The sequence below is a fragment of the Thamnophis elegans genome, chromosome 2 (genome assembly GCF_009769535.1).
Source record: "Thamnophis elegans isolate rThaEle1 chromosome 2, rThaEle1.pri, whole genome shotgun sequence".
NCBI lineage: Eukaryota > Metazoa > Chordata > Lepidosauria > Squamata > Colubridae > Thamnophis > Thamnophis elegans.
In genome coordinates this window covers 72810111-72826093 of record NC_045542.1, presented here as the reverse complement: position 1 = coordinate 72826093, position 15983 = coordinate 72810111, and the positions used below count along the sequence as shown (strand labels likewise).

General features: G+C 32.2%; 1 protein-coding gene across 1 annotated transcript in view; it reads left to right on the top strand.

The window, feature by feature from the left end:
• SLIT3 (slit guidance ligand 3) overlaps positions 1 to 15983 on the top strand; it is a 506804-nt gene that overhangs the window by 341096 nt on the left and 149725 nt on the right. Inside the window, 3 exon segments of the mRNA XM_032210926.1 lie at positions 171 to 242; positions 6195 to 6266; positions 14665 to 14808. Of these exon segments, the coding sequence (XP_032066817.1) occupies positions 171 to 242; positions 6195 to 6266; positions 14665 to 14808 (288 nt within the window).

The window sequence follows — 15983 nt, the reverse complement described above, 5'->3', positions numbered from 1 at the left end:
CAATTCATTATCCTTTCAGTCAACAACATAATCAACAATCAGACACAACAATTTAAGTAGAGCTAAAGTGGGTGCCAGAGTTTTTTTTTAAAAAAGCATAAATAGTTTTCAGAAACATAGGCGTTTTTTAAAAAAATATGTGTCTTGTCTTCTCCTATATCTTCTTGCAGTGATATCAGCAAAAATCAGATATCAGATATTGCACCAGATGCTTTTCATGGATTGAAATTACTCACCTCTCTGTAAGTACAGAATAACCTTCAAGGGGAGATTTTTTAAAACTCTTAAAAATAAGTGGATTAAATATTGGTCTGTTATGCTTTCATTTTCCTTGTGTAGTTTTCTCCTTGTAGGAAGATCAAACCTTTGTTTAATTGAAATTGATCTGAGCTGAAGGTGCCATTGTTTGTGTAAATCTAGATTCCTTTTATAGATGAACACAGTATGAAGGTTAATTATTAGGCCACTGTAACATTAGGCACAGTCTGTATTTTTATTTGCCTGAATATTGAAGATCATATTATTAGGGACAACCAAACATACAGCAACCTACTGCACATTACTGAATGGAAGTTAAATCCTCATTTTGGGGGGTGGGGAATAAACTGAGATATAATTTACTAATTATATGCTTAATTCATCAAACACACTCTATGTATTATTGCTTTCTCAAAAAGGTGGTTGGGCTGCAGTATGCCCTAACAATAAATAATTTCTGATGTAACCACAATCAGAAAATATTGGATCTTAAAAGAATATTTTAGCTACACATAATAAATAGCATTATAATTAGGATAGTTTTAAAAGGTCATAAGCAAATATCAGAGAAGATTCAAGATATTTATTTGTTGTTTGTTTGTTTGTTTGTTATGTTGAATTCACTTTTCAGTTTTAAAAAAATAAAGCAAAAGCAGGGAAAACATAAACAGTCAAGTTATGATAAGCAGCTAGACAACTCTCACCCTATTGGTCATATCTTCAGAGATATTTCCTTACCAGATGCCCCAATATCTTCAGCCATAACAGAACTTCTAATGTACTGCCTTCACTGGAAAAGTTAGGGTATCTTCAGATAGGTAGCTGTCTTGAAATAGCCATGTTGAGCAATCAAAAATAAGCACACAAATATTTATGACATGTTGCATTCTGCCATAAACTATGATAATTTTATGATAAAAATTGTTTTATAACATTTGCTCAATTTCAATTCCACGAGAGTCATGGGACCCAGATTTTAGCCACATTTTGACTATTATTACTATTTGAAATAGTTTGGTTTAAAAAATTACTCTCCTGTGATGCAGTGTTTTGTTCAGTGAAAGGTTATGACAATGACAGTTTTAGTGTATTGATTAAAAAATAAATAATTCAAATTATTTGTCTTAAACTAATAAAATACTTAAATCATAAAAAGTTTAAAAACTAAAATTTGATTGATTTGATAGTATCAAATTAATTCAGCTTTAAAACAGAACCAGTTTGAATAGGTAAGCAGGAAATTCTTTAGCTGGTGCCAATCTTATTTAAAAGGAAAGCACTCTTTGAGATATTGAAATTTAAGCCTTGTACACTGAATCTGACTCTATCACAAATTGGCAGCTGCTTCAGAATAGACTGTAAGTTGTTTGCAAAAGGTTACCTGCTTCAGAAAAAGCTGCAGCGTGTTACCCTAGCCACAACTCCTTGGTAGAAAACCCACATGCAGTGAATTGCAGAAATCCAAACTTGATGTAGAGACAGTCAATTGTCTGAAATGATATAAGTTTCCTTCTTGAGCAGGGGGACTAAAAGACCTCCAAGTTCCTTCCAGCTCAATTCTGATTCTGATTCAATGCATGAATTATTATAACTAAGTCATCCTTTCCAGAATGGCCATAGATCACGAACAAACTGAACCTAGAAAAGATATTTATTGAGCTTGAATTAGTAGTAAGTATAATTTCAAAATCAGTTTTGAATTATTTAAGAAATTTTAAGTCCATTATTATTTTAAGATTATCCAACAAGATCTTATTCAATTTCTATCTTCTATGGAACTCTTCTCTTTGCAAGGAGTAAATAACAGGTGTCAAAAAAAATTTCTTTGTTTTTTAGTTTATTTATATTCTTTTCATGTGTCTTTTGAAAACAAATGGAAAATTTCCTCTCTCTGCTGTGGAATCCTAGCTATTTTATTTTGCTCATTTTTTAAGGATTTCTTTAAAATTGTTGTTTTATGTTATAAATCCTTATGTTTTGTGTTATACTATTATACACTATTGAAAGATAGTGTGTAATATGATGATGTAAAGTAATACAATTTTCTTTTTTACAACATAGTGTAATTGTTCTATTATCAGTAGTTGGACAAGTAACAAAAGGAAGTTTAGAAGATAGCTTCTAAACATTAAACTACTGCTATGTATTCAAGTGAAAGCAAAAAAAAATAGATTATATGATTTAGTCTATGGTTATTTGGGAAAAAACATTTAATTTAAATGCCACAAAACTTTTCTTGTAAATAAATACAATATTATAATATGGCAACAATCCTAGAACTCAGTACATTGGCACTCCAATCCTAAATATTTATGCCAATGCATCTGTCTATGAAAAGCCAACATAAGGACCTTGATGTTATAAAATCCTATTATGTATGCTACAGATTACCACATTTGCATTTGAATGTTTTCCCTTTCATTTGCATTTTCATAGTTCCTCTCTAATGAATAGAGCATTTCCATTTTTTACATTTTGAATCTTAAGGCATAATTTTACAATTTAGCAGTGAGGCTTCCTTGTATGCCGAAGTAAATAAAAGCACCTGGTAGCATATCTGAATTGCACCCAATAAGTCATGTTATGATGCTTTGGCTCGAGATTAAGCTCTTCTGGAAGAGTGTAATCATTTTTAGTTAATGTGTCAAAAAATAAATTATGTGATAAACTTATTCCTAAACTCAACCCTCAGATTGCATATGCATATGTGAATTAATTCCAGGCTAGGGTCTAGTACTGTTAACTTTTTAAAAAGCTTTCTTTTTCATGAAATAAGCTTCTGTTTTTCCTTCTTAATTCTTAATTCTGTTTTTCCTTCTTAATTTTAAGAAGTGGGAGTGGAGGAATAAATATTCTATTTAATATTTTAATAGTGTTTATGAGCTTCTATGTTATTGCAGAATAGTAACAGAGGCTGGATTTATTTATTTTTCTTTACACATGGAAGCCCACCGTTTCTAATATGAAAAAGTGCTATGTGAGCGTTGCCTAATGATATTATATTCTGAGATTTCATTTGGAATTGAAAGCTAGAGAGACTGCAGATTAAGTAAGAAAGCAATCTTTTAAATTATGTTTCAGTCGTGGTAAAACTCAAAAGCTTTTTGTTAAACTTCTCAGGGACTCAACTGATAATAGAAAGAATAGAATAAATATTAGTGAGCTTAGCTTTCAAAATTAAATTTGTGTCTCACTCAGTATTTTTTTTTCTTTACATGCACTTGTGTGTGCATGTCTTATTAAAATCTTTGGAGTTTTTCCTGAAATAGCAATAGCACTTAGACTTGTGTACCACTTCAGAGTGCTTTCCAGCCCTCTCTAAGCAGTTTACAGAGTCAACCAATTGCCCCCAACAATCTGGGTCCTCATTTTACCCACCTCGGAAGGATGGAAGGCTGAATCAACTTTGAGCCTGGTGAGATTTGATCTGCCAAACTGCTGGAAGCTGGTGATCAGCAGAAATAGTCTGCAGTACTGCACTCTAACCACTGCACCACCATGGCTTATTGTAGTTTGAAAAAATGTCATTTTAGTGGTTAGCCATTTAAAATTTTATTTTATCTCAAACATACTTGATATTTAATACAGTACCTTGAATTGTCACAATTACATAACCAAATTTCTTTTTCTCCACAAGACATATTTGCTTTTCAAATCTCAGTTAATTTTACTATAATAGCATATAACAATACTTATTAGTAGCCCTACCAGAATAGAATAGTTACCTTTACAGCAGATTGCTAGTTTCCAGACCATTTCTCTAATTATCCGTATGCCTTAACCATCCAAGAAAATTGGTACTTTCTGTAGTATAATTGATACTCTTATAGGAAGCTCAGATAGATGCAGCTAGGACATTAAGTCCCAAGAGATTTATATTGAAAAAAAAATCTAACTGGGTATTTCTTTGTGCCTTGATGATTAAATTTGTTTTGCATAATCTGAAGACAGATCTTGAAGCCTATCAACTTCAATTCCTAAAGTAATACAATTCCTAAAGATGTAAATGGTCAAAACACTGAATACTAGTGGAAATTTCACTCAGCAAACCCATTTTATCTCAGCGTTTCAGGTCAAGTTTCCAGTCTGCCTTATTTTAGCCTGTTCGTGTAAAGGTAAAACATTGGTTCACCCTATAGAACAGTTCTCTTTTGGCCAATTTTTAAAAGCTAGAATAGGTTGGCCCAAATGATTAGTATTTGATGTTTCTTTCCCATTTACATTATCACTGAATGAATGAGGGAATATTAGATGCTGTTGAATGACTGTAATGATATCCTATTGCGGTAATCATTGTTACCTTGAATGACTAGGCTGAATTTTGTTTCATGTTTTCTATCCTACAAATATAATGTTTATTATTGGACTTTCAAAATATCCAACATTCCCCTAGCTTAGCTTCAGAATGTGCAGCCCTTTCAAGCTTTTACTACTGTCCTCTGCATTTCCTTGGATAACATTTATGAGTCTTTAAAAGCCTGAATATGGTTTGAGGATATGCTAATCCAACTTTTAAATAAGGTACTTGTAAATGCTTCCAAATAAGAAAATTAAGTTATCTGGAAAAACTGATGAATTTTAGGTTCTATTAACTGGTATGATGCATAAATATGTCAACATATACAGTATATAGAACAGCAGGCAAACACTAATCATTGTTCTGTGATTCGGATGCATTAAATGTTCTGGGGAGTACATAGCTTTGCCAGCCAATTAGTTGTGCACTGGTAAATATGTGCAATGCAAAAGAAGACAAGCAATCCTTTCTTGGCTACGAAATGTTATTTCAACAAGACACATCCTGGGTTCTTAATGTCAAAAGAAAGTATCTCAAAAGTGTTTATACTTTACTTGAATTTTAATCCTAATATTGTTTTGGCAAAAGTGGAACTATTCTAAAATAGCACAATTTTAAACCCAACTGAAGTTATTGGGATTATGTCTGAATAAACAGACCACGGATTGGCACTCCATGAAACAGAAACATAATTCTGCTGCTTATTATGAAATGGTACAATTATGAAAAGATGTTCCTTTCAGTGCTGATTCAAAATAGGGGAAGGTGGTATGTGTGCATTCCTTTGGGTTTCAGATATTAAGGGTGTGCCTTTTTTAATAACCCCAAACAGTAAGTGATACTCTAGCTTTGCAAGCATTCCTTCAGTTTTATATTATATTATATATTATGAACTGACACAACTTTACCTTGAGAGCAATCAACCGATTGAACAGCTTGCCTTCAGAAGTTGTGGGAACTTTATCAGTGGAAGATTTCAAGAAGAGACAGGACTGCCATCTGTCAGAAATTGTGTAGGGTCTGTTTGGTCAGGGAGTTGGACTAGATAACCACAAGGTTCCTTCCAACTCTATTAATCTGTATCTGTACCTAATTTCCTCTGATGGACAGTTGAAGACAAGTAAGATGGGATACATCAATGAGATTTGCAGCAGTCCCACGTAATCTAGTTGATAAACCAAATGGTGATCCTGAGCAAACACAATCCCATTAGCCTGTAATAATGAATGCATTACTTTCAATTCACTGGAAATTTCATGACAATTCTGTAACAAATTTTGACCTTTTTGAATTGTATCACATTCAAACTTTTAAATACAGTATATCATGACTCTGTAAATCACTTAGAAAGGGCTGTAAAACACTGTAAAGTGGTATATAAGTCTAAGTGCCATTGCTATTGCTATCATGCAATACTTTAAAAGAAGCATAAAAACCTCAGTAAATTATGAATAATATTTTCAAACCCAGAAGGCTTGAATAATGTCTTATTTATTTGAAAGTTTTATTTTAATATTGCTTACATTGCTGAAGTATACTACTTTTAGGTGGCGAGGTGAGCTTGTGTCTAAAGAGTCAATTCTTCAAAAGCATTAAATTTGAGAATGCTGTTTATTTTGTCCTTTCTTTTTTTTTTCAGAGTACTTTATGGAAATAAGATCACAGAGATTCCCAAGGGCCTTTTGGATGGGCTTGTATCTTTGCAGTTATTGTGAGTATTATCCAAGTTTATTTTATTTCAAAACAGAGTATACAAATGCTAAAAACATGACCTTGCACACTGAAACTCCACTAATATGTTTATTGTTAGTTGAGAAGACTGGTGTGTGAAGCCATCAAACTATGAAATGTCATATTTACTGATCTGATGTTAACCTTGGAGTGAATCTATGCTTGCTCTGGAGTAGGATTGGAAGGTGGCTGTATATTATTACTGGAGAACCTTCTTCCATCTCACCTCGTTTAACTTATGCTAAGAATGTCTATTCTAACTTTTAGTTTCTTTTAGTACTACTCTTTTTTAATAATTATTGTAAAGTAGTGTAATTGGACTGTTCACATTGTTAAGATACATTTTAACAGCTCAATGGTATGAACTTAAGTTTTAATTTGTACTTAAGATTTTGCAAGTTTGTACTTGTTTGCTAGATCTTTCAATAAGAGAACCCAACATTGGACAGTTTAAAAAGTTGTACTGGTTAATTTAGTATTTAATAGGGTTTAATTGGATTATTTTTCCTTAATTTTTTAAAAGTTATAAGCCATTACAGGATTTTCAAATGAACAGTGCATTCAGAATGATATATGAAATGTTTCTGATATTATACACTGCATGTGTAACTAATTCCATACATTTGGTTAGCATAACTAGTAATATTTCAGGAATTTCTCTGATAAATCTGTTAAATCCCAAAGTGTTATGTATCTATGAAATATTAATAGTATTTCTGAATTGATTAGACAATTCTGTAACATGTAGGAATTCACAAAGTAATACATAAATTATGATTGTATCCTTAATATGGAATCACAGGGAAATGATACCTGTCCCTTTCTAACTTTTCTACTTAGAATACCTCATATTGATGATCCTCTCACAAGCATATGACTTGTACAGAAAACAAAAACAATAAATACTTAAAAAATATTATCATTATTTTTAAAAAAATTAATTTTTAAGAACAAAAACTAAAATAAAGAAATAATAGACAAGGAACATTAATAGTATAGAGTCACATCACTAGTCGATATGGAATAACCAGATCTGGAGGGACCTTTGAAATTAGAAGTGATGAGGCCAACCTCACCATGGAAGGAAGAAGATTGCGAAATATGGTGCCACACAGTGGTGGGTTCCGATCCCGTTGCAACCAGTATGGTGCAATGGGGCCAAGCATCCACTACATGCACGTGTGCAGCACATGCATGCGTACTTACCGCCTGCAACACCCACAATGCTCCAGCTTCTCGGCAGAGTGTCGTCGCAGGCGTCGTATGCTCTGTGCACATGTAGGGAAGCTCTGATCAGCACAAATACATGAAAGGAGGATGGGCCGCAGGTGGGCCGTCCAGAGCACTGTACCAGAACAGTACTTGGTGCTCCCAGAAGGCACCATTACGCCAGGACCTGGGCATACTGGTCATATCCCACCACTGGTGCCACAGCAGAAAAGGCCCTTCTCTAGGTCCTACCTTGCCTTCTAACAAAAGATGTTCTACTGGAAAAAAAGAAAGAAAAAGAAGAAAGAAACTCCTCCATTTAACTATAATAAATACAAGTTAAATCCCCAATATATTTTGTCTATGAATAACAAAATAATTTTATGCAGCTGTTATAAACCCATATATATCTGCTCCGAATTCATTTTTCACCAAAGAGCATGAATAAGTTTATTTCCCCTAGTAGAGAAAACATGCTGAATCTTTTACATAAAAAGTAACCTACCCAATTTGTCATAGTTGTCCAAGATAACATTTTGTTGTCCATGTGATTTTGAATCTATTTGTCTTGCTTCAAAATGAACATTATGAGATACATAGTTAATGTAACAGACATATTGGAAGTACATTATGTTCTTATTCCCTGTTGGATTCATTGGCAGTTTACAATGATAGGCAGAAGAAGAAAAAGTGAGCACTGCTCACGTGACTGACTGACACACAACATAATATGAATAGGAGTATAATTTATATTAAAACTGTGACACCAGATTTATATTAATTGATGATCTATGTCTGAAAATCAATATTTAATGGTAAATGTATCTTGAATTGGGAAGCCTTGTAAGTATGTCAGACATGAACATCTTGAAAATATTTGGTTTCATTTATCAAAAATGGACAACATTGAAATATAGGACTAGCCCTATCAATACAATGAAAATAGCTTGGCTTGCAATAATTTGGAGTTTTGTAAAATTTTATAAAATTTTACCAGTTTGCTAATTTTACCTGGTTTTATATATCATTAAGGGGAGAAAATATGAATTTTTCATCTGTGATCTCAAAATGAAATATTTGCTCTAAGATGCTATTTATTACTGCACACATCCAGCAAAATGTTTTAAATCATCTGTTTTAGGTGTTTTTCTAATGGAAAAAAATAGGTAACCCATTAATCAGGTTATGTAGTCTAAATTCCTGTTTGATTTGAAAACTTCCAATTTCCATATTAGTCTATCATAGTGGAACAACTGACAGTTAATGGCCACTCTTGACAATTAATGAAACAAAATCAATTGTGTTATCATACCATTGTATGCAGCCTGTTAATATTTGGATTTTCTTCCTCTACTCGGAAAGAAGATGTCAGTCTGATAGGTTCAAATTTTACCACTTCCTTGTAATCAGACCATTTTTAAAAGACTTTATGCTTGTAGCAACGATTCTTCATTGCCTGATGCAATGATCTCCAGAGGTTAATTAATTCCATTTGCTTGCAAACAGGCTCTGGAGGATACCTTATTAATATGATAAGAACTTCTCTGGGAAAAATTTGAAGGACAAATTTGAAAAAGAATAAATATAAATAAAGAATGCAATAAAATCAACAGACTAAAAACAAATTTAGGTATAACTCAAAGTATCTATCTGAAAGAAAGACTTTTTTTCTGATTTACTAATTAAAATTTCATACTCTCTTCCCCTCCTCTTGATTCACAGATATAAAACTCTCCATCCCATAACTCAACTCTTATCTATAGGCAAATCAAATCTTCTCTAATCCAGGTGTCACCAAATGTCCAAACAGATATCTAAGATACTAACATTATTTAACATATATAAAAGCATTATACATCTGAACTCTTAGCTGTGAGCTAAGAGCTAAGTCGATTTAGAAAGCATAAAATGGTCCCGATATCCTAGTGTGGACAAAAATACTTTAACAAGTATTGTTAAAGGGACAATTTCTCCTTTAAAAAAGAGCAAATTCACAAATATCCTTTAGAAAGACAATTAGATCGTTTAGAAAGTCAATTAGATACAAAGCTACTTTAAATGCTGTCAGATTAAAATATATAAAGTAATTATAGGACCAAAAGCTTTAACACCATATTAACTGTAAGCAAACCCAAGATACAACATGTTCCCATTATAGATGTCAGAAAATTCAAAGAGAAACATCCCAAATAACATGTCCAATTCAAATAAACATGTCATATCTCAACGCTTAACTATAAGCAAATTCACATTTAGTTGGAATAAAGTAATTTCAATATCCTAATATAAAACAAAAGTCTGGAATTTAAATGATGAAGAGAACAAACTCATAAAAAAATCCTTGCTTGGAGTAAAGGGCAGTTTACCTACTGTCACACTTACATAAGTAATTGTGCAGAAAAAGACTTAAACACCATGTTAACCATAAGCAAATCCAATACGCAGCATTTTTCCAGTCCAAATATCAGCCAATCCAAAAAGAACCACCCAAAATAGTAATATGCCACTGTACTCCTGATCAACTAAACCAATTTTGTGTTCCTTTTTTATGTAAAGAATATTATTTGCTTTAATCCATTCAGATGATTGTTGATCTTTATTTCAAATGTCTTTAGTCCTTTGAACAACCTCTTTTATAAAGCTAGCACATATACACACACACACAAAATCCAACTGCTGGCTGGCATTGTCATTTTTTATTTACTTCTTAATTTTAAAACATCCAATTTAAAAAAATATCGGATGAAAAATTATTGTTGAAACTCATTCATATTGATCTCTGTTAGGTTTTGTTGCAAATCTTTTTCCATAACATTCTCTTCTGTGAACAGACTGTTCCCATGAAGACACAACATAGCTGCCATTATTGATTCAAAATCTTGGTGCAGTCCTTGGAAATATTTCTGACTGCCATTATAAATTACTTGGCTTGTGTCTGCAATATTAAAACAGTTTTTGTTTCCATAAAAGTACATTTATTCTTTAAAATTAATTTCAAAATCTCACTATTCAAAATCCAATATTCCAATCTTTTTGGAACCCTTAATATGTTTAAAACTTTCTGTAGCCAAAACCTTATCTTACTTTTTAATGTTTTTTTAAAAAAATTCTTAAATCTTTTAAAGATGCAGTTTCATTTTCTCATATTATGGATTAAAGACATTCACCTGGTATTTTCAGTCTTGTCATTTCAAAAGTTGTCTAACTTTTTAAACCAGTTAAGATGCAAGTTTCAAAAGTGATAGCAAAGGAAGTACAAATTTAGTGTCCTTTGAAAAAGCTGTTTTTCAGTTGGAGAAAAGGTGGCAATTTCCTTTTCCCCCACTCTCCCGCCCTTCATAGTCCACTACTTTGCAGTTTTCTTGTGAGAAACAATTTTATGGAGTACAGCTTGGGTATTCTCATATCCTCTCTTTGTCCGAAGACCATCAGAGAAACCAATATATGTGGTATAGGAAAATACAGTGCTTCTAACCAGGGTTCCAAGAGAGTAGTAGTTTTTTTTTTTTTAAGATATTAAACTTTAAACAAGAAAATAAAAAGTAACAGAAAGAAGTAAGTAAAGAATAAGCAAATAAGTCAAGAAAGTCAAGAAAGAGCCCGAAGTGTAGGAGAAAAAAGAAAAGAAAGAAAATATAAAGAAGTTACTTTACAATTTTTCAACATTTCAAAAAAAAATATTGAATCTAATGCAGTGTTAACTAGCAAAATTATATTTCTTAAGTAAAGAACAAGAATAGCAGAGATGATAGAATATTACCAAGAATGTTAATTTATACACATATTCTGTGGTAGTACATCATCAGAAAACTTTTCAAATTATTTTTGAAATAAATTGATATAGTTTTAATAGTTATTTTTCAGAGTACTCCTATATAGATTTTTCTGCCTTTTAGTTGGTAATATTAAAACACTGAGTGCTGTACAATAATTACTGCTGTTATAGTGCTTAATGATAGTAAATTGCATTAGTCATGGTGGTACGTACTCCATGACAGCTACTGTCAAACCTTGTTCAGATATTTATCTCTAAACTGGAATTTATTTATTTAAAACCTTAAATACTATTTCCCATTAAAAATCTCAAAGTAATTGTGACAAAAGGAGAAGGAATTACTATTCTCCATTAGTGTGATAAAAATACCTTTGGTGCTTTCAACTATATATTGCTTGCAATTTTTAAACTTTATTGTAGCTTTCACAAGCTGCCAAGTGACAGAATCAGTGTTGACTGTAATACAAACTTACGTAAAGATAAATCGAATATATTTTTCCAAATCCAGTATAACTTTTAATTGCCTGTAAGCATTTTGACTTAGCTGAAGATTGTCCTCATATACCTTTGCTGCCTTATGTTTTTGAAAATACTTCGTAGTGTCTTCCATTGAATGCAACCAACAAGATGTACACTGATATTTTTGTTTCTACCACAGACGTTTATCCCAAATGATGTACTTAGATATCTAACTGTGAAATTTAGTTTGACCTAATTTTTATGAGAAAATGATGGAGAAACTGGAAATCATTTACCCTTTAGCATGACTGATTTTTCAGCCTGACGGTGGGCTTTCAGTGTAAATACATTAGCAAATATTGGAAAATAGTAAGCGTAAGAACTATTATTATATAAGATTATTGTCACAAAATAGATCCATATAATACTTATAAATCCATAAGTATTTTTTAAGAATTCATTTACATAAAGTCATCATTTTTTAAGAAAATCATACCTAATCTCAGTAGTTTGCTTGTTTATTTTATTAAACATTTTTTACATTTCCTTCAAAAACACAACATATATACTTACTTAGTAATTCTCATAATATCCAGTGAGGTAGGATAGGCTGAGTTTATGGCCAAGCAATGATTAATCTAATACCCATTGGATACTAGTCCTGCTATTTTTAAACTGTTTGTCATGTTAGATTAGAAGTGTTAGTGAGGGCAAATGCTGTAGAAATACAATAAACAAGATTCTCACAATAACTTCTCCAAAAAGTGGACAGTATTATTTATTTGATGCATATCTTGCCTTTGCTTTGTACATTTAAGGGGGGGGGGTTACAGTAGACTTTACCTTAGATGCTATATTCTACAAAGTCTCACTCTATAAATGCCTTATAATTCTGTCTTAAATTTATATCTCATTGTAATTGTAGGTCTTATTATTTAACATAGTTTTAAAGTTTATAATATGGTTCAACATGATTGTCCCAAAGGTGCTTTTTCAAGAGGCACCTGGACTTTCTGTTTTTTCTTTGAAGACATTTCGCTTCTCATCCATGAAGCTTCTTTCAGCTCTCTCAAGAAGCTTTTTGGATAAGAAGCAAAATGTTGTCAAAGAAAAACCAGAGAGTCCAGTTGTGTCTTGAAAAAGCATCTTTGAGACAACTATGACCTGAATGACTGAGACTCTCCATAGATTTTCAACATAGATGTATCCTGGATCTCTTCTGGTCTTTGAATGTAATGAAGTGAACTGTAACTATAGCAATATAGTTTCTTTATCCTTCAGATCACATTTTTATCATTTACATTAGGGAACTAATTATCAATTAATGATATTTTCAATTATCCCATTTTTCTGAAGTGCAAAGATGAAGTAATAGTCACATTAATCAATCAGCCAGGAATATAATTATATGAAGAAAGGCTGCTGATTATCTCATCTATTTCTTTGGCATGTCTTGAAAAAGGTTTAACTGAAGAATAATTTCTTGAGAAAGTTGTAGCAGGATTTGTTTTTTTTTTAATGACAAATGTTTTGAGCCATGGTGACTAAAAATTCAGTATTGCAGGGGTTCGATCCTCACTGGCTCACGATTAACTTTCATTCTTCCAAGATCAGTAAAATGAGGATCCAAATTGTTGGGGGCAATATGCTGACTCTCTAGTTAGAAAAACAGTAAAACATTATGAAGTGGTATATAAGTCCAAGTGCTATCATTATAAAATTGGTTCTAAAAGTGAGAATATTTGAGATTTCAGAACCAAATGTACATTTGAGAGACATATCATTGTAATGGTGGAAATCATTGGGCAGGATTGTTGATTGAGTTCCAGTCCTCTCTTAGGCACAAAAGTTGGCTGGCTGATATTGCATCACTTACTCAATCCAACTCACCTCAAAGAGCTGCTATAGTAAGAAATATAGGAAGCATTATATATATACTACCATCAATGTACAAATGATCTGTATCAAGTAAATAATACTTTCTATTCACTTTTTAGAAAAGCTTCTGTGAGAACCTTTTTTACTTGGTAAATAAACAGTGAGTCTGATTGTGGAGCTGATTGTTTATGTCTTTGCCATTTAGTTCATGCCCAGTTTGGAGACATGACCATCCTTTGGTACTTTGATATTTAGCTATAAGAAATAAGGTGAAGTTACCTAGCTCAATATTGGTTTTTTTTTAAATTGCTGATATGGATGCCCATAATAGAAAAAATTGATCTGATAATAACAGCTGTAGATGGTATGACATTGTCTTCAAAATTGGGTGATTTGTAGACCAGGTGTTCTTGACAAAGTACATTATGGATGCTCTGGCCAGTAATGCCTATCTCTAAAGAACTTTGATCTGAACTTAGAGATTTGTGCTTTAATTACTTCTGCTATGAACTGTGCAATCACTTTTTGGTATATACTGTGCTTACCACAGTAGTTTAGCCTTATACTAGTTGCACATATCACCAAATCTGTTATGCCCTTGAGGATTTGGGAATGTGATATATAACAAGATTAATGTATTCATACAATACTAGGTGTAGTTTAAATTTTGTTTTCAAATACATGTTTTACAACCATGAATAGGGAAATGGATGGAAACATAAGATAACAGTTTTTCAATGGCAGACTTTAGATTGTGGCACTTTTTTCTAAGTACATCAAAGTAGTTCCTATTTTACCTGTGACTGAATATTTAAATAACATTATTCTTAAGGGGGTTTATTATTATGTTCATAATATTGTTACATATGTTTAACTTGTAAGTCATTTTGGAAAAAAAATGGAATGCTGCAAACCAATGAATTAATAATCTGATCAATAAATAGCAGTACTGAAGGTTTTAATTCCATATTATGTATAGCATTTTGTCCAAGACTAATCTTTAAATCTTGTTTTCAAGATTGTATGTATTGAAAAACAATATTTTCTTTGTTTACAGGCTCCTCAATGCAAATAAGATCAACTGCCTGAGAGTAAACACATTTCAAGATCTGCATAATCTTAATTTGTTATCTCTCTATGATAATAAACTGCAGACTATCAGCAAAGGTCTTTTTGCTCCTCTTCAATCAATTCAAACGTTGTGAGTATTGAATAATATTATATCTGTATTCTTCCATCTTCCTCAGGCAGTGCATCATATATATGGTTCCAAAAATGAAAGTCATCTTAACCTTTGATCCTGCCCAAACTGCTAACTTTGAGACATAATAGATTGATGTGGTAGAAGAAGAAACCAAACATTTAAATAATTCCATTACACACACACACACACACAATCAAGTTATGGAAGACTAAACAATAGAAAATTAGGTAGATGACATAACAAAAAGAGGTTAAACTACTGATAAGATAATAAAAGCAGAATTTCTGGCATTATTTCAAATTCTGCATTTTGTTCTACATTCTTTATTTAATTCAAAAACAAAGAGATCATGTTCTATGCTACTTTCATTCTTGATTTAAGACAATCAGAAAACTTAAGAACAGGTTTATAGATTTATGTTTTGGCAGTTGCCAAAAACCCCAATCCAATAAAAAAAGTTCCACTGGTATTTTTTCCAACCCATTGGAATATTGAAGATGTAGGGGAGGCAGTTGGGCGGCAACTGAAAATTCTGCTGGCTGCTCCATACTTGGACACTTCTCCTTCCCCCAGACTTGGTCACATAACCCAAAGTACCCCTTACACTGCCTGCTCTGGACTTCTTAATATACACGTACTACAAATCACACAGATTTCTCACTTTAGTTGTTACAGAAAATAAAATACAAATGCCTACTATGGCTGTTGGTTGTAAAGGAATGTTCAAGAAACTTGCTTTCCCTGGCATTTTTTTTAAAGTACATCATCATATGAAATTAAATTTTTGCTTCTCTTTTGGATTTGTCAATGATCACAAATCTGCTTCATGTTATTGCTGTGCTGTTTTTTCTAAGCTGTATTTTTGCTCTAGGATACTGATAAACTAGTATTCTAAAGCAAGCTTTCTGTGTTGTATCAATGTTGGCTACTGTTCTGGAGCCTGAATCTATTTTAGGCAGCTGCAAAATACTGAATAACATCTTCCCATTCAGGCATAATCCAACATTCCCCCTATGTTTTTCCTGCATGCTTCCCCAAATCTCTTTAATTGACTAATTTGTTATAGAGATAATGTTCTGTAAGGTCCTTGGTGTTCTCTGAGCTTGGTTGTTAGAGACAGATCATCTTTTAAAGATAATCAAAAGGAAACACAAAACACTTCCATGAGCAAT